Source organism: Pan troglodytes, chromosome 1 (genome assembly GCF_028858775.2).
Source record: "Pan troglodytes isolate AG18354 chromosome 1, NHGRI_mPanTro3-v2.0_pri, whole genome shotgun sequence".
In the NCBI taxonomy this organism is placed as follows: domain Eukaryota; kingdom Metazoa; phylum Chordata; class Mammalia; order Primates; family Hominidae; genus Pan; species Pan troglodytes.
In genome coordinates, this window is record NC_072398.2 from 83,689,955 (window position 1) to 83,709,694 (window position 19,740).

At 43.9% G+C, this 19,740-nt stretch overlaps 1 protein-coding gene across 2 annotated transcripts in view; it reads left to right on the forward strand.

Annotated features, from left to right (window-relative positions):
- Window positions 1–19,400, forward strand: part of RXRG (retinoid X receptor gamma) — a 44,780-nt gene extending 25,380 nt beyond the window's left edge. For both annotated transcript variants that reach the window (XM_513962.7, XM_003949632.6), the window contains 8 exons: window positions 193–337; window positions 2,981–3,160; window positions 9,423–9,583; window positions 9,701–9,830; window positions 10,841–10,973; window positions 12,204–12,295; window positions 13,599–13,704; window positions 19,108–19,400. In XM_513962.7, the coding sequence (XP_513962.2) occupies window positions 193–337; window positions 2,981–3,160; window positions 9,423–9,583; window positions 9,701–9,830; window positions 10,841–10,973; window positions 12,204–12,295; window positions 13,599–13,704; window positions 19,108–19,255 (1,095 nt within the window). In that variant the 3' untranslated portion in view covers window positions 19,256–19,400. The remainder of the gene's footprint in view (window positions 1–192; window positions 338–2,980; window positions 3,161–9,422; window positions 9,584–9,700; window positions 9,831–10,840; window positions 10,974–12,203; window positions 12,296–13,598; window positions 13,705–19,107) is intronic.
- Window positions 19,401–19,740: the final 340 nt, after the last annotated feature.

Here is a 19,740-nt window from a genome sequence, read left to right on the forward strand (position 1 = left end):
TTTGTTCCTCCTATGGCACTTTTATCCCTCCCTTAAGTTCATCTCACAGATAGGCAGTTTCAAATACTCTGTACTTGGAAACTGTTTCTTGAAATAGAACTTGTTTTTTCTTGAGTAAGCCCTCATTGCCTTAGGCCTTGGGGATTGAGTTTACTCTGGCTCTGTGCTTTACAGTATTTTTTTCTCTTGCAGCTAAATGTGGTCAACAGTGTCAGCAGTTCAGAGGACATCAAGCCCTTACCAGGGCTTCCCGGGATTGGAAACATGAACTACCCATCCACCAGCCCCGGATCTCTGGTTAAACACATCTGTGCCATCTGTGGAGACAGATCCTCAGGTACATGCAGAAGCAGACACTCCCTGAAAAGTGCCACAGAGAAGGGGCTGCTCACTGTCTGCCTGGATACTTTGTACTCAATGAAAGGAAAATGGCCCTTTAGGATGGGCTAACTGGGGACCCACCTATACATTTATGTCACTGGGTTCACAGGCTGCCGTTTTGATGAATTTAAAGGATGGCTTTATTTTTTGAGGATGAGATTTACAGGAAACATTTCAGAAACCCTTCTCTGGAGTCACACTATTACACATGTATCTGAGAAACAGAAGCTGTTGTGATTATCAAGTATTTCTGCTGGGTGTGGTGGCTCACACCTATAATCCCAGTGCTTTGGTGTAGTCCCAGCTACTTGGGAGGCTGAGGTGGGAGGATAGCTTGAGCCTGGGAAGTCAAGCCTGCAGTGAGCCATGATCACGCTACTGTACTCCAGCCTAGGCCACAGAATGAGACTCCATCTCAAAAAAAAAAAAAAGTATTAAGAATAACCCCTCCCAGATAAGCAATTGTAAAAATAATGTCCTAATGTAGAGGATTTGAACGAACTAGAAAACTGCAAAGAAAAGTAAAAAAATTACCCATAATGTCCCCAAGAAAAATAAACCCTTTAATATTTTAGCGTATTTCTTGCTATAACATTCTAGATTTTCAATATGCTTTTATAGGCAGAAATAAATGTGTTTTCACCAACTTATCTTTGATTCTCTTCTCCTTTTCTCAGTTCTTTCTTTCCTTGCTTCTTTCCTCTCCATTCTTCCTGCCCCATATTTCCCTCCCCATCAATTTTGAACACATCTGAATCTCCGATTTGATTATTTGAAGAACAATAATAAGAGGAGGTTATTCTCTTTTCTATAGCTGTCCATGATGGCTAACTGAATATTTCCTTATACTCTTAATGCCACCAAAGCCACTAAAGAATGTCACTCCATTGAAAGTTCCAGGCACCTAGAACTTACCTAGCTGAATGGCTGATGTTTTCTTGCTCTCAAAAAATATTTCCCAAATCATGCAGACTTGGCCATTGCTGTAATAGCACACCAGCCACAGCCCGACAGTGTGTTCTCTGCTATGCTTATTCTAGTTGAAAGTCTATGAGGTTCATTTAAATATTGAAAAGCCATGGGAATGACTATGTCACACAGTTGAAAAATTGGTCCCATATTTCTCTAAGACAAATATTTCAGAACTGAGAGCACTAGGTTTTCTGGGCCCAAGATAAAATCCTGTATTTATCATTGCTGTGAGTTCAGCAATGTGAAAAGCCGGCCTGTAGTATGGTCAACCAATGAGGCAAAGGCTGGCTTTTCTTCAGGCAGGCTATCTGTAACCATCATTTCATCTTACAGTGGCTTCCTCTGAACTGTAAACCCCTGAGATGCTGGAAACCTAAGTAAAACAGAATTAGAAAGTCATGTCATTTCTGTAACTCAATGACATCACATATTACATTCAAAGAATCAGACACAAATATGTTTTGAATGATTTGTTTCCTTATATTTTTGAAGTTCTGCAATTTCAATCAATCAAGCATAGTGCCTGGTATTAAGAAGACTTCTACCTAGAAAAAGGATTGTGATTGATTCATGATGCCTGTCTGAGGATGGGCTTGGTGGCTCTCCTGACCCAAATTAGCCACCCCTGCCTGGGGTAATTGAAAACTGCATGTGTGGACAGGTAATAAGGGCAATGAAATATGCAACAAATTAGTCTGGATTAAGCAAAATCACCTTCTTTTTTTTTTTTTTTTTTTGAGATGGGATCTCGCTCTGTCACTCAGGCTAGAGTGCAGGGGCATGATCTTGGCTCACTGCAACCGCCGCCTCCGGGATTCAAGTGATTCCCATACCTCAGCCTCTGGAGTAGCTGAGACCACAGGCATGCGCCACCATGCGCGGCTAATTTTTGTATATATATATTTTAACAGAGACGAGGTTTTACCATGTTGGCCAGGCTGGTCTAAAAGCTCCTGACCTCAAGTGATCTTCCCACCTCGGCCTCCCAAAATGCTGAGATTACAGGCGTGAGCCACCATGCCCGGCTGCAAAATCAGCTTCTATCAGATCTTTATGTCATAGCTTGATTGTCATATGATGATATAAAGATCAAACAGCAATTAATTTCCTCAACAGTCAATAGCACTTAACAATTCATAACTCAGAATTCTGTTCATAGTTTATGGTAAAGGATAATAAACTTAAATAGGTTTCCTAAGAACTTGGGTCTCAATTATAATTAGTTAAGTTGGGGTTCTTTTCCTGCTAGGTAATATGTGACAAGCATATATATTTTTATTTATTATTTACACTAATGTTTTGAATGGAGGCAGAACATTTGCTTAACTAAACCCAAGAGTTGCCTTTATAAAATAAATATAAAGAAAGCCTTAGCTTTAGGAATTTTCTAATAATTCTCTCTGGAATTAGTAATGCAGAGGAAAGACACAAGGAAAAGTGTATTTGCTGTGTCTTAGTTTGGTTCCTGTGATCAAGCCTGCATTCTCTGCTAGTGATTATTCGCTTTCTGTCCCAATGCCCAAGTGATATGCCTGTTTCTCTGGGGGAAGAGCCAAGAGGTTCTTTTGAATGAAAGATCCAAATAAACACAAGAACAATCTATGGAATGTTCTTTTCTTCTAACCAGGAAAGCACTACGGGGTATACAGTTGTGAAGGCTGCAAAGGGTTCTTCAAGAGGACGATAAGGAAGGACCTCATCTACACGTGTCGGGATAATAAAGACTGCCTCATTGACAAGCGTCAGCGCAACCGCTGCCAGTACTGTCGCTATCAGAAGTGCCTTGTCATGGGCATGAAGAGGGAAGGTGAGACACATTCAGTTCCAAAACTCGTGTCCGGAGAGAGGCATTTCCTAGGCAAGGGGACATTCAACTGCAATACACGAGAAGTCATGGTGCCCAAAGTCATCCTAATCTCCACTTCAAATTTCTTCCCCACAGGGCTCTAAAGAGAAGTCTGAATAGGAAATTAGGATGACTTTGGGTACTCGTGTATTGCAATTGAATGTACCCTTTTCCTAGGAAATGTGTCTCTCCAGAGCAGAGAGGGCAAGAGGCATCTTCCTCCTCCACATTTACCCATCCTCTTCTGGAGCCCAGATGGTGATCCCCAAACTGGACCGTCTCCTTTTTTCTTCCAATAACCAGGCAGCAAGTCTCAGAGCCAAGGTTTCAGGGTCCTTATGATCTGCTCTACCAATGGATCATCAGACTGACCTTCAGGGTGGAGGTGACTTTTCTCCTCTAATCCTAGGTCTCTCTCTGGGGCAAACTGTAGGTTTCATTTCACGCACTGAGTTTTTTTTTCCTGGGTCTGTTATCAAATCTTTGATATTGGTATATTCCATCATCTTTTGGCATTACTGGCATTACACAGGTTTGACAGACCTAACCTTCCCATTCAGAGAGACCACCACTGTGTGTTGAAACCATCACATCTTTTAATTTATAGTGTGGTTTAGCTGGGTATTCTAGTATGAGAGAAAAAAACCTCAGAAGGTGCTTTCTGTCCCATTAGTAGACAGAAAAGTCTTTCCATTAAGTATCACAGATAAATTGAAGTGGGCAGTTAATTAACTAGTGAGCTCAAGCAGGGACATGGGGATAGTGGTGAATCTTACTAGATTTTAGAGTAAGAAGGTCCTGCCTCTCTTTAGGAAATAAGAACAAGGAGTTCAGTCAGGCCCAGCACGCTCCTCATTCTTGAGGAACTTCTTTTCTGTGAGAAGAGGGCATCTTACTGAAAGGGTCAATGAAGAGGGGCTCTTTGTGTCCCTGCTAAAAGTGAATGTCACCCATGAGCAAACAAATTCTTGTAATCTTAACATGTCAAGATGCTAGAGGTGGCCTTACAGAGTCATCAAATCAACTGTAACCATCCGCCAGATGAGAAAACAGGCTCACAGAGATGAACGGAGTTTCCTGAGGTGCCAAAGGCAGTTAATGAACTGACCCCAGGGCTCTGACTTTCAGATCAGCCCTAGTCTGTGTCTCCTTCCCTGCCAGGTTGTGAAGGAACTGAAGATGGCCCTCGCTGTGACATCTAACAGCAACCTCAAAAGTGAGAGACCCAAATCTCAGCTCCTGAAAATCTGCCCCACACCCCAGCCTGTTCCTCACACAGTCTTCCCCTTTCAGGAAATGGCCACTTATTTTCCAGTTGCTCAGAACAAAAACCATTGACTCCCCTCTTTTTTCACACACCACATGTAGTGGGTGAGGAAGTCTTGTCTCTTCCTCAAACTATGCCCAGAATCTTTCCAAGTCTCACTACTTTTACCACTAACCCCCCAATCCAAGCTAACTGTATATTTTGTAGTGATCTACACAGCATCCTAAGACATCTCCCTGCTTCCATCTTTGTCCTCCTACAGTCTCTTCTTAGCACAGTAGCCAGAGGGAGGCTTTGAACAAGTAGATTGGGTCAAGGCGTTCCTTCAGCAGAATCCTCCAATGTCTTTCCTTCTCACCCAGAAAAAAAGGCAAAAATCTTTGTCATGACTTAAAGTTGTACATAGTCTGGATGCCCTGTTGTCTCTCAGCCTCAGCCTTCCTGGCCTCTTTGGTGATCCTCAACTATACCAGAGATGCACCCACCTCAGGGCCTTTGCACTTTCTGTCTGTCTAGAATGATTTTTTTTTTTCAGATATCTGATGGCTCACTTCTTCTCATCCTTCGTATCTTTACCCAATTCTCACTTTCTTGGTAAAGCCTTGCCTGGTTATATCATCTAAAATTGCACCAGCCACCCCCAACCCTTCCTTGTCTCTTTTACACAGTAGTTATCATGATCTAACACTTGTACTTATCTTGTTTACTGTCTGTATCCATGAAGGCGGGGGCTTCATCTGCTTTTTTCCCCCACTGCTTTATCACCAGTGACTAATACATTGTAGCCATTTAATAAATTGTTGAATGAATAGTTTAAACTGAATGCTGAAATCAGAAGTTTTAGAAGTGCAGGAGCTCCTAAAAATGACTCATTCATTTATTCATTGAGTATTAGCTGAGTGCCTACTCTGTGCTTATGTCATACTTGCTGTGGCAGTAGGATCAATGATGTTACAGATTGGAGCATGCGATATGAAATACCTGCTGGTGAAGAACATCTTTTTTCCACGAGGATAGAATTGGATACTCCTTGGAGCTTCCCCCACCATGATTATCAAAATGAAACAAATGACTACAAGTATTTCTCCCATTAACAAGAGTCCAGTGACTGCAGGGTCATTTTTTTCCTCCTAAAACACTTGAGATAAGTTTCCAATTGACTTGGAACAGTAACAGTTTTCATTAAGCACATGATATTGAATTAAAAGAAAGTGAATAGTCTCAGTCAGAGAAACCATCATTTCTATTTCTCTAGAGTTATTCTAATCCATCTCTGAAAATGCAGGCTGAATATCCCCAGCTCAGTTAGGGACAGAGTGGTCAATAGGCCAAATGTTGGGAACTGTGGTTCGTTAAATGTTTTTAAAAAAGGAAGGAAAACAGGGACATGTGAACTGTAAGAGACACTTCTATGGTTTGGGTACTTTAATAGAAAGTTGGACCCAATTTTTGCTCCTGCATTTTTTAAAAGAATGTGGAGAAACAGAAAGAATAGTGAAAAGCTGAGTAGTAAAAATTAGGAGAGGGAAAGGAGCTCTTAGGGAACTTTCTGAAGAGATTGGCACCGTTTACCCTGACAAAGGGAAGGCAAAGGAGTGAATCAATTCCTCCGCTGACTATATAAGGGGGTGCATTTCAAAAGGCTACTGGATAGCCTGTCCACCGCCATCATTTCTGGTCTTGATTTATAGAATTTGGGGCTCAGTTTGAACACTTTCTTGAGGACAAGAATAATAACATCCTGGAGCAGATAACAGAGAGACCATGGAAATCACACAGATAAAGAGATGGAATTGGGGTAGGTACAGAATTTACCTGCCTGGGATCAGGGGCCAGGACCTGTTGCCCTTTTAGGATAAATAATGTTAAAGCTAGAGTGGACATTTTCTATTCTCTAACGTAACACGTCCACTTCCTGAAAGACAAATTAGAGGTTTGGAGAGTCTAGGGACCTGCACAAGCCCACACAGCAAGCACATGGCAGACCCTGTATAGGACTGGGACCCTCTGATTAGTGGGCCACCTCAGGAATTCTGGAATGTCTATTTCCATGATTTCTTGTCATATACATGTAGTTTCAAGACTGGAGAATGGATTGCCTTTGAGGCAGTTCATGGGCAGCATTGGTATCCTTGTGAGCCCTGTGTGGTCTTTATTAATAGACCTAGCCCAGTACCTTGGAGGCAGTACTGAGAGGTTAGAGATGGGCCCAGGAGGAGCCATTGTGGGTGCATGTGCTGGCTCCATCATGGCCTACCACATGCCCTCAGATATGTTACTAGTTTCTCTGTGGCTCGTAGTATGTCAGAGCATTATCGTGAGGATTAAATGAAATGTAATCTATCTGAAATGTTGAGCATAATTCCTGACACAGAGAAAGAGCTTCATAAATTTTGCCTATTGTAATAAGTGTGAAATAAACACGTGTTGGATGAATGGTTAAAATCCTTTCCTAAGGCAGAAGTTTGGTTTTATTTTTGATCATCCAGGGTTCCCTGGATGTACCCTGATGTGTGTCGTAACAGTAGCTCAGAATGTCTGACAAGTAGAAGCTACCCCCCAATAACAATATATGACTCCTCATTTATGACAGGAAGATTTAAGGCACAAAGAGGAAAAGTGAATAGCAAAGGGTTTGCTCATACAAAACCAGAATTCGAATCAAATTCTCTGACACCAAGGATATTTTCTCTGAAGCTTGAAGGTTATTTTCCTTGAGTGTTACAAATCTCTAGAAGACATTGATTGAGGACCACGAATGAAACTTAACTTAGTTTGCTTTCCCTCATCTTTTAAAGTCAAGACAAATAGAAGCTCATAACCTACCTTTAAAAAAATTAATACAAGAAGCATTCAACATTTCCCAGTAAATCCAAATATAATAAAAAATACATATTATAGTTTCTACATGTTGTCAATGAATGAAGGCTGACAGAGTGAGCAGAAAGTAAGGATGAGACAGAAGGAGGAAGAAAACAGGAGAGAGAGGAAGAGGCCAAAAAGGGAGATGGAGAGATGAGCCCAAGGGGGTAAAAAGACACCAAAGGCAAGAGGAAATAACTATTTGTATTGAGTTTTTATAATTGCTTCATTCATCCCTACGATATTATTTCAGTTAACTACTGAAGAGTACCAACCTTAACTAAGTACCAGCCTTAACTATCTCAGTTAATCTCTGCTTCACAGATAAGGGATCTGGGGCTTACTAAGCTCAGTCATATGGCCAATGCCATTTAGCAAGGAAGGGGTAGAGTTATATGTGAAAAAGTTTTCTTTGACTCCAAGGCACATGTTTTTTGCCCCTCTTTTCCCTATTTTCTCCTCTCTGTTCTCTCTCCCTTCTGTTTCCTCTTTTTCTCACCCTGTTTTGTTGTCTCTTTCCCTTATTCCTTTTCTCCTTTCTACCCTCCTTGCCTCTCTCTCAAATGACACAGTACCATTCTTGTCTTGAAGCTTTTGGCGTATCTCCACTAAGTTTTGGAGTATAAGTTGTGTTTTTGCAGTCATACCCTTCTCTGACCTACCTTGAGAGACTGATATGGCTCGCATGACAAACTAGATGTTCGGCATTGCGATTCCAGTCCATTCTGCAGCCTCTGGGGCTCATTATCTCCTCAGAGAGTAGGAGGCACTCTTGCAAGTGGACTATGGGGAGGAAGGGAGAGAAACAGAAATAGGAGCTGCTAGTGGAGTAGCTGTCATGGAGTTTCAGGCTAGTCACCTGCTTAAAGGATAATTTTCTTGACTTTGGGGATGTAAAAAATGTGTTCTAATATTGAATTCTCTTTATTGCTGCTGTGAATAAGATGGAAACTACAGCCTTCTAGATGATGGAAACTAACCCAACAGAGACTTTTCTCCTGATGAAAAGCATAGAATTGGAGGGGGCAGCAGTCTGCTTTCAATCCTAATGTATAGACATGGAGGGTTCTGAGAGTTGCACTGAACCTTGATGAAAACCCTAAGCTTTGGAGAGGCTGAGATAATTTCAGCCTACACCTTTGCCTATGTACCCTCCCCCACCTCCAAAATGAGCCACTGATTCTGAAATGTCATCTAGGTGACATCCCTCCACCCCTTCACTTACTAAATACCCACAGCTGGCTCCCTAAAGATCTTCCCTGACAAGTCGGATCAGGTGATGTTGTGTTCAAGCTGGTGCACTAGGGGCAGACCTAATGGGACGTGAATGCCAAGGATGATGCATAGGATCTGACAGAGGGAGTTTTTAAAGTAATGTGCTTGTTACTTAACTATTTCATGCTCACAGTTTTTTAGAGGCAGCAGGTAGAGCAAGAATGTGGGGATCGCCGGGCGCGGTGGCTCACGCCTGTAATCCCAGCACTTTGGGAGGCCGAGGCGGGCGGATCACGAGGTCAGGAGATCAAGACCATCCTGGCTAACACGGTGAAACCCCGTCTCTACTAAAAAAAATACAAAAAATTAGCCGGGCGTGGTAGCGGGCGCCTGTAGTCCCAGCTACTCGGGAGGCTGAGGCAGGAGAATGGCGTGAACCCGGGAGGCGGAGCTTGCAGTGAGCCGAGATCGCGCCACTGCACTCCAGCCTGGGCGACAGAGCGAGACTCCGTCTCAAAAAAAAAAAAAAAAAAAAAAAAAAAAAAGAATGTGGGGATCTGCAGGGATAGCAAGGAGTGGTTGGCCCATTAAAAGAGAGGACATAATTAGAGTTTATTAAAGCTTAAAATGCATACTTCCTAGTGTCGTCACCATAATGCATTGGAAAGAATATGCACTAAAGAACCCCTCATTCTCCGTAGGCATAAGCAAACAGCTTTGCTTTCCTTGTTTCATCTGTCAACATTCCAACATCCCCAATTCAGGATCATAATGATTCCCCTTTCATAGATGAGTAAATTGAGGCTTATGTGGGTAATAAACTTTCCCACTGTTGTCCTGGGCATTATGGTAACCTCTGCATGTCCTGCTGCATGTCAGCTGTGCAAGAAGAAAGACAGAGGAGCCGAGAGCGAGCTGAGAGTGAGGCAGAATGTGCTACCAGTGGTCATGAAGACATGCCTGTGGAGAGGATTCTAGAAGCTGAACTTGCTGTTGAACCAAAGACAGAATCCTATGGTGACATGAATATGGAGAACTCGGTATGTGCTCTTAGACACACATGTGTGTTCCATTTCTTGGGTAGGGCTGGAAATGGGAGAAAGGGGTGTATTTGAGTCCTGGGACCTGTGCCTCACAGTACTTTGTTCCTTTTTCAGACAAATGACCCTGTTACCAACATATGTCATGCTGCTGACAAGCAGCTTTTCACCCTCGTTGAATGGGCCAAGCGTATTCCCCACTTCTCTGACCTCACCTTGGAGGACCAGGTCATTTTGCTTCGGGCAGGTAAAGCACATTGGCTGCCTTTTTTCCTGGGACAATTTTGAAATTGCTCTTGGGATCCTAAAAAAAGTAGCCTGATGGAGCTGCAACATGTCCAAGCTATGTACCATGCTGCTGATGAAATAACCCTGTGCGGGGTTGTTCATTCCCAAAGGAAGCATCGTTAATGAAGGAGTGGGACTCTTTTCCCATGCAAATTTTACCATGGCTTTATAATTTGCATAAATTTTAAAAAGACTATTAAATCATTTTATTGAGGATAATTTGAAGCAGTGGCTCATTATTGTAATGAAATTGGCAAATAGAGGTATTCCCATTTCATAGGTGAGATAAAGAAGCCAAAGATGTTTGCTCAAGCTTGTACTAGATGGGTTCCACTGTCTTCCTATTTTAAGACTCTATGTGCTGTATTTTCTTTTGCCTCCTATTTCTGGGACACTTGCAGGCCGTTGACATATGCCATATCTCCTCTTTGTCACTGAGCCAGCAGGGAAATTTCATGAAGATTGGCTGAGCATTGGGAACCAGGCCACTCATTCATCCCTGTTAGATAATGAGCACTCACTGAGTGTCAGCTGAAAGCTACAGACTGTGTTGGGTGTTACTAGACAATGCCAAAGAAACAAAACTAGGTTGTCAGATCCTAAGGGGAAAAACTGCAAGGTATATTAGCTTTATCCACCATGGCAGCTAACATAGTGACTATTATCTGCTAAATGTTCAATCCACATTTGTTGACTGATTAAAAAAAAAAGAATCCTTGTCTTCAAGCTGTCATTCTGGGTTGCATCTGAGAGAGAGTGGGGGGATGTGCAGAGCCATAAGTCAGGAGACCCCAGTCTTATCCTTTGTTTCTTCGCTAATGAACTGTGTCATCTTGAACTAATTCTTAACCTCCCTAGGTTGTCAATTCTGCTTGTGTTATGTGGGATAATAGTACATGCCTTGGGTGATTATAAGTAAAGAAAGAATGTGTTCTGTTTTCCCTCAAGACCTCCTCCTTATCCTTGCAGGGTGGAATGAATTGCTGATTGCCTCTTTCTCCCACCGCTCAGTTTCCGTGCAGGATGGCATCCTTCTGGCCACGGGTTTACATGTCCACCGGAGCAGTGCCCACAGTGCTGGGGTCGGCTCCATCTTTGACAGGTGTCTCTCTTCTGCTTCCAGTATTTGTGTGTATTATGTGTGTGTGTGTGTGTGTGTATACACATGTGTATATACATGAATTCTCACATGGGCATGAACCTCTGGGTAGTGCTGGGATGGAGGATGGGCAGCCCAAACAGTTAGCTACACATGACCATGCAGAGACCACTAGGCACATGAAACTATAAACCTGGGGAATGAGGGAGAGATTAAAAGAAAGATTGAGATCACAATAAGATGGAGCCACTCAGAGGCCAGCACAGTTGCCAGGCAGTTGGGAGAACCTATTCTCCCAATGGATTTCCTAAGGAGAGATTAGATCTTGACATCAGCTAGTAAGTTGTGGGTGGAGAGGGTGAACTGTTTATCCTGGGGGCCAAGGATGGGAAAGGGATCAGGATCTGTCCTCAAGAGGCCAGGCAAGATGGACTGTTTATGCTGGGCTCTGGATGATCTCAGAAGGAGGCCTGCAGCAGGAGCAAACCCATCTTTGTCAGGCAGGGATACCCTGACAGAAATTCTGTGCCTTAAATGATACTAAAGGAAAATTAAGCCATCTGATAAGGAGTTGAATAAAATGAGTAGTTAATGACTTGAGAGTGAGAGGATGGAGAACTGGTAAAGAGGATAATTAAGTTGAAATTAATCTCTCTGTCCAATGGCAGGGCCCCGTGGTCCCTTTCTACCTCCATCGTAAATGGTCTTCTTTGGTCATGTGCACATCCACTGAGCTGTATCTACTACTTCCCTGCCCTTTCCCACATGTTCCATGTAGAGCCCAACATGGTGTTTGGAATGACTCATCCCCCTTCGTGGTAACTGGACCTTTCTACCAGTTCATTGAATGCTGCCCTCTGCTGTGTTTTTCTAGACATGCAATCCCCTTACCTTGCTGTGCCTGTTGCGTTTCTAATTTCCAAGACTTCCATGATGTCTTTCCGTTTCCCTGCTTGGAGTTCATTGCTTCCTCTTTGGAACCCACTTGGACTTTGCTCATGGCAGTTATATTCCTGGGCATCGTGCTGCTGCTAGTTTTTATGTCTATTTCTTTAGTTAAACTGTAATCTCCTTGCAATGAGGGGTTGCATCTTTTTCATTTCTGTACCCCTAGTAACTGGTACATCATCTGGAAACAGAGTGGGCATATAAAAATTTTGGTTGAATTCATTTTATTGGCTCTTGGCCTGTTACTTATGGTTTTCTCATTACCTGCTTGTTTCCTGTTAACAGAGTTCTAACTGAGCTGGTTTCCAAAATGAAAGACATGCAGATGGACAAGTCGGAGCTGGGATGCCTGCGAGCCATTGTGCTCTTTAACCCAGGTGACCACCCTTCAACCCCAGGGGATGTGTGTGTTCAGCCCTCTTCCACGGTCAACCTCCAGTGCTCCCATGTTGTTGTCCTCCATCTCAGCTGAGACACAGATGGCAGAGCCAGGAATCCAGGAGAGCTCACAGTGTCAGCTAGAGCCATTTTGGAAAATGTTTTGAATGAGTGTGGCAGGCGCATGTCTGGAGCAAGTGGGGAAGATGAAAGATGACAGTGGCCCAGGGTGGCAGTGAAGGGGGTGGTAAAAAGTGATCACATTCTGGGTATATTTCTAGGTAAAGCCACTGTGATTTGCTGATGGATTGAATATAGAATGAGAAAGAAAGAAAGGAGTTATATATGACTCTCTGGGTTTTTTTTTTAAGTTTTGTTTTCCTGAACAATGGGAAAAATGAAGTTCTTATTCACTGAGATGGGGAAAACTCCATGAGGAGCAAGTTCTGACAGTGGGTGGGTAGGAATCGGGATCTTGTCTTTGGACATTAAAATAGGAAATGGGTAGTAGATATCCAAGAGTGGCTGCCCAGGAAGCAACTTCTCATGAGTCTGGACTTCATGGGAGAAGCCATGTGCATCTGAGAGCTGTCAGCCTCTGCCTGTGTATGGCTGTGACATTGGGGTGAGATCATCTGGGGAGATAGAGCAGAGAAGATGGCTGGGGACTGAGCCCTGGGGCATGCCAACATTTAGAGGTCAGGGAAAAAAGGGAGAGCCAGCAGAGAAACCTGAGAAGGGGCAGGCAGTGAGATAGGGACAGAATCAGAAGGGTGGTGTCCTGGAGGCTCGAGGGAAAATAGTCTTTCAAGAAGGAGGCGATCAACTCCAGCAAACCCTGCTGTGGTCAAGAAAGATGAACCTTCAGAATTATGTAGTCATTCATGCAGAGGCTTTATCTCCGGAATTAGGCAGTTAGTTCATCAATGCAGGACATGCGCCAATTCAGCTTTCATGCCCCATCTTATGACTCAGTCCATGCTCAGCACAGAATAGGCACTCGGTAAATGTGTGCAGGTAATATTTCGAGAACGGTCTGGATAAAATTAAGCTCTCCTCCTTAGAGTCAGTGGTGGGTACATTTGCCTATTCATGGAGTTTAAAATCTTTGCCCCAAGAGTTTGTTGGGTAAATTGGGCACAGAAAGAAGAGCAAGGGGGCATGAATGACCAGCTTTGTTTATTTCACCCTTGTCCCCATCCAGGGTGTCTCTAGTAACTCTAGAGATGGTGGCCAGAGAGAATGGGGACAGCCTCTGCTGGAGGGTGTGTAATCAAAGGCTAACTCAGTCATGTCTTTTAGATGCCAAGGGCCTGTCCAACCCCTCTGAGGTGGAGACTCTGCGAGAGAAGGTTTATGCCACCCTTGAGGCCTACACCAAGCAGAAGTATCCGGAACAGCCAGGCAGGTGAGACAGTGCTGGCAGAATGGTAGTAGTAGCAGCAACTACTCCCGCTCTTCATCTACTGAGCCCCTAAAGTGCAGCAGGCACTGTTTAGGTGTTTTTAAATGTTATTTAATCTTCATAACAAGCTGAAAGCCACAAAAATGTTAATTCCATGGGGCTAGCGGCCTTATCTGTCTTGCTCACCATTCACTCCTCTAGCCTCAACATGTAAAACAGTGCCCGACACATAGTATACACATCTTTAAATGGAGGATGAATAGCAAACAAATGAATAAATGTGGGAATTATTATTTCCAATTTCTATCAAGAAGCAGAACCTCAGAAATGTAAGTAACTTGCTGAAGACCATAATGCTAGCATGCGATGGAGGTGAGATGTGAACCCTGTTCGTGTGATTTCACAGAGCCTGTGTTTGAGGTGTGACTGCATTGCTTTCTGGTCTGCCCCCATAGAAACCCCCATGCAGTAGGAAGTACAGGCTTTGGTAGCCAGAAGATATGGATGCTGGTCCCCAGGGTGCCACGTGTGTGGCATCTGGGAAGGTGCTGGGTCTGAGTCTGGGCTCCTCATTTGGAAAGGTGGATGTTGGTCTAGCAGATCTCTGAGGCCATCTAGCAGATCTCTGAGGCCATCTAGCAGTATAGGTATTTCTGAGTTATTAAAAGATATTCTCAAAACTTTCTTCCAAAGTACAGCTAAGCCAAAGAGTTTTCCCTCTCTGCTAATGCCAGTTAAAATGAGAAAGTATGATCCTCAAATCTCATAGAAAATTGGAAATGAAACGGAAAAGCCTGTCTTGAAGACATTAATTTTGTTTGGGGGATTAATTTTACATGCTCCCAATGCTCACTAATGGTTTCCATTCCTCTGTGAAGTCTAATATCTACTTAGCTGTTTATCCTGAATCATAAGCCAACCTCTAGCAATTGTCCAGAAGAGACTGAGCTGTGTTTTTTGTTGGAGGCTGTGGATGAATTCGAGTAGGTGGGTTTTGGCCCTTTGGTGCAATGAATAGGCAGGGCCTAGTATATTAGTGAGATTAAGCTGTAATAGACCCACCAGATGCCACCAGTTTAACACAAACATCTATTCCTTGCTCACAAATCTGGGTGGGCAGTCAGTTCAGAGAGGTGGTTGCCTTGCATGCCATCACTCAGGGACCAAGACTCCTTTTTTCTTGTGTCTCCATCATGACCCAGAGCCATACTGTGTTTTGCATCCAGATGATGGAAGGGGGAAGAGGTGGAGGGGCAGAGAGGCTAGGCCATATGGGCCAGACCTGGGTCTTAGAGGGCCCTCACCTTTTCATTCACTTTCATTAGCTGATGCCAAGTCACGTGGCCCAGCTGGACACAAAGGAGGCTGGAGAATGTATCCTGTTGTATGCCAAAGAACAGAAGAAAATATTGGATTTTGGTGAACCTGGTAGTTCACTATAGATGAGATTGAGAGAGCCCTGGCCAAGGGGTCAGGACCTGGCTGCCAGCAATAGCTTGGCCTCTGTCAGGTGTGAGCCTTGGGCAAGTCATCTTAATTGAAGCCCTGAGTTGGATGCTTTCTATCAAATCTTCCATTTTTTGAGCACATATTATGTGCAGGACATTACAAATAATGAGTGTCGTACATATCATTTTCCTGAAATTGTCTCTGTCTTGCTGTTTATCTTAAAAAACCAACAAAAAACTCCAACTCACTTTTTTCCTAACTATAAAAGCAATGCATGCTTTGGTTAAAAAAATTATAAAAATATTTTTTAAAAATATGCAGTGGCTCACGCCTGTAATCCCAGCACTTTGGGAGGCTGAGGCTGGCAGATCACCTGAGGTCGGTTGTTCAAGACCGGCCTGACCAACATGTAGAAATCCTGTCTCTACTAATAATACAAAAATTAGCCAGGTGTGGTGGCATGAGCTTATAATCCCAGCTACTCAGGAGGCTGAGGTAGGAGAATCGCTTGAACCGGGGAGGTGGAGGTTGTGGTGAGCTGAGATCATGCCATTGCACTCCAGCCTGGATGACAAGAGCGAAACTCCATCAAAAACAAAAACAAAAAGAAAAACAAAAAACAGGTAATAAGAACTTATTGTAAATATTTTGGTATATTTCTTTCCAGTGTTGTCGTGTATCTATTATGTCTCGTGTGTATCCTCGTGTAACTATTATGTATTAGGCATGTCATGTATGCATTTCTAGATATGAAATTATACAGTTTGGTGTATTATTTTCTTCCCTTAGCCATTCTAGAAATTTTATTCAATTATTGACAACTACAAATTATCATTTTCAATGGTTTTGTAATATTTTGCAGTGTGAACATATCCTAATGTATTTAGTCATCGCCCTGTGATTGACATTTGGGTTGTTTCTAATTCATATCACTTTGAAAACTTTGGAACTTGACTCTTCTGCCAGAATATGGCTGGCAGGGGGCTGGGCTGCCTCCACACACTGGGGAGAGAGGCCAACACTTGTTGCCAGGACTAGGGCAGAACTTAGAACTGCAAGGAGGTGGCAGAGTCCCCTGCATAGTCTCCTGGGTTTGTCCATCACAGCTTGGACTGAGGCTGACTGCCCTGATCAAGTGTTCATAGTTGGCTCAGTAGGTATATCAGGGGTGTCACTGGCCAGGCATGTGGGTGTGCTGAGGGCTGGTCACCTCTGGTCCGCAGAACCTGGTTGAAGGGGATCCTGGCACAGCCAGGTAGAGGCAGATTTCTCAGTGGGAGAGTGCTGCCACTCTGTGGAAACGTTTCAGAAGTACATGTCACAGGGGCCACATTCTGCTTTCACTCTGATCAGAAAGCAGAGATCAAAAGTCAGGTCACAGAACTCACACACACACTCTCTTGCACACACAGAAGGCACCTTCAAAGGCATAAATGCCCCTTGCTGCTAACCTGTGGGCGAGGAATGCTGTGACATTCATGGGTGTGTTTATTTCTATTAGCCTTGATCTCAGTTCCTAAATCCAGGTCACACAACAAAGAGGGTAGTATGATGGCATACTTCGAATTTTAGATATTGTAAAATCGTGCCTTTTTAGAGTTAAAAAAATTTTTTAAAGTTAATCCCAGTCTAACTTTGCACTTACAGAGAAGCCGTTTCCTTTGCCTGCTTCCATAAAGCTTAACGGCAGAGGCACGGCCGGGAGTTCAGCCTCCTTATTCTCTAACTACCTCTTTCCTGAATAGTGATGCCACTCAAATGCTTTCAGGGGCTTTACCACTGGAGGCTTTTGAAGTAATGTGTGGCATTGGCATAGACCTTTAATTTTTCCATGTAGGGAAGCAATTTCTACTTTTTTAGATGGTGCCACTTTGTTTTCCTTGTATTGCTACATTTCTTTAAAATGTCATATGGCATAAGTATAGAAATATACACATTTTCAAGGAACATTGAAATTCTAACTTGTAACTTTTTCATGAAACAATGTTGTGACACTCAGTAAAGATTCATCTGGAACCAGAAATCTCTGACTTAGGGCCACAGTGACTAAAGTGATTTTGGTCCTTGAGCTTTTTTTGGAAGTTGTGAGTAGAGTGACTTTATGTCTAGTAGCATTAATAACGTTAAAAATGAGCTGGCATTGCACTATGCACAGAGGGTCACACAGACAGAGTGAAAAATGTCACAGAGAGAGGTACCCGAAAGGACATGCAGATGGGAGATGAATTCCTTCACACGCTGGTCTTTCTCCCTTTTGTGAATCTCACAACAAATGTCCTCAGTTATAGAAAAATGTGTGTGAGGGTGTGTATGAGTGAGTGTGTGAGGGTATGTGTGTGTGCATGTTGTAAGAACGTTAGAGTGTGAGTGTGGAGTGTGTCTGCATGTGTGTATGTGTGAGTGCATGCATGCATGTGTGTGTAAGAGTGTGCATGTGTATGTATGTGAGACCACAGGCATGAGATATGTGAGAATGAGTGTGTGCACATGTGTGAGTATGTGTATTGTGTATAATGTGCATGAATATAGTGTGAAAGCATGAGTGTGTGGATGCGTGTGCAAACATGTGAAGTATGTGTGAAGGTGTGTATGCATGAGAGTGTGTGAAGGTGTGTGTGCATGAGTGTGTGTGAAGGTGTGTGTGCAGGCACATGTGAGTTCATGTGAAAGTGTGCATGAGTGGGCATGTGTGTATGTGTGAGGGTGTGTGTGTAAGTGCATGTATGCAAGGGAATGTGACAGTGTAAAAGAGTGTGAGTGTGCGTGTGTGAGTGGTGAGGATGTGTGTGCGGGCACATGGGTGTGAAGCATGTGTGAGTGTGTAGGATAATGTGTGGGTCAGTGTGTATGCATGTGTGCCATGTATCCTCTCCCCAAACAGACCATAGACTCCTCAAGGGCAGAGACTATGATTTTCTAACTCTTTTCCTAATTTAAGGGTAAGCATAGACTAATAAGTTGATCATAAAAATTGGTAACAATTGGCCGGGTGCAGTGGCTCACGCCTGTAATCCCAGCACTTTGGGAGGCTGAGGTGGGTGGATCACCTGAGGTCAGGAATTCAAGACCAGCCTGGCCAACATGGCAAAAACCTGTCTCTACTAAAACTACAAAAATTTAGTCAGGCATTGTGGTGGGAGCCTGTATTCGCAGCTACTTGGGAGGCTGAGGCAGGAGAATTGCTTGAACCCGGAAGGCAGAGGTTGCAGTGAGCTGAGACTGGGCCATTGCACTCCAGCCTGGGCAACAAGAGCGAAACTCGGTCTCAAAAAAAAAAATTGGTAACAATTGGTTATAAATTGGCAACAAAAATTTGGTGACTGTGGACCCCAAGGCATGTGCCTGTAGTCCCGCCTACTTGGGAGGCTGAGGTGAGAGGATTGCTTGAGCCTAGGTACTCAGGTCCAGCCTGAGTAACATGGTGAGAACCCATTCTTAAAAAGATTTTTTGTGGGGGCTGGAAATTAAAGCAAATTGATGGCATGATGGCTAGAGTAAGGTTCTCAAACGTGTCATCTAATGGTGACAGCTACCATGGGTTGAGCACATTCAGTGTCTCACGCTTGGCTCTAAGTGCCTCAGCAGATCTGTACGGGTACCCGAGGGACACAGAGAATGTGAGGAGCCAGTATGGCTGGCAAAGTGAGTGGACACAGTCATCTAGTTCTTCCTCTTCTCCACTGTGAATGAGGGGAGCTGAGGGCAGTCCTGGGACATGGCTACAGAATTCAAGATTCTTGAAGGGTCATGCGCTCCAGCTTCTGTTAAGGCTGACAAGCCCTCCAGCCTGTTTCTGAAGCTCTTTAGGCTTAGAGATTCTGTGACCCCCTTGTCTCCTCTTCCAGCTCTTTTATCACAGATGGGTCGAGAAGGCCAATTGGACGGCCTCCCGCCAGCAGGTGCAGGTGTGCAGTGCCTGCCCGTCCCTGTCCCTGATGCCTCTTGGCTTCCCTGCAGGTTTGCCAAGCTGCTGCTCCGCCTCCCAGCTCTGCGTTCCATTGGCTTGAAATGCCTGGAGCACCTCTTCTTCTTCAAGCTCATCGGGGACACCCCCATTGACACCTTCCTCATGGAGATGTTGGAGACCCCGCTGCAGATCACCTGAGCCCCACCAGCCACAGCCTCCCCACCCAGGATGACCCCTGGGCAGGTGTGTGTGGAACCCCACCCTGCACTTTCCTCCACCTCCCACCCTGACCCCCTTCCTGTCCCCAAAATGTGATGCTTATAATAAAGAAAACCTTTCTACACATGAGACTTTTATAGGTGGACTTTTGTATAGATGTTAAAGGTAATACGCTTTGCTGTCTACAGGGCTGGGAGACTTTCTGGAAGTTCTTGGGAAAACTAATGAAGCCTCTGTACATACAATTGGTTTAAATTATTTTTTCACTTGCCCTGGAAAGCAAACAAATGAGTAATAAAATAATATATGTGAAATTGGCACTGCTGGAGCATGGGGTGTGTTATTGTGCTGCAGGGAAGTCGTCTCAGACATAGAGAAGGGATATCAGAGGCTGGGGTCGAGGCTGGGGCTGGGGTCCTGAGACCATAAATCCCAGAACACAATGCCTGAATCTAAGCTGGGCT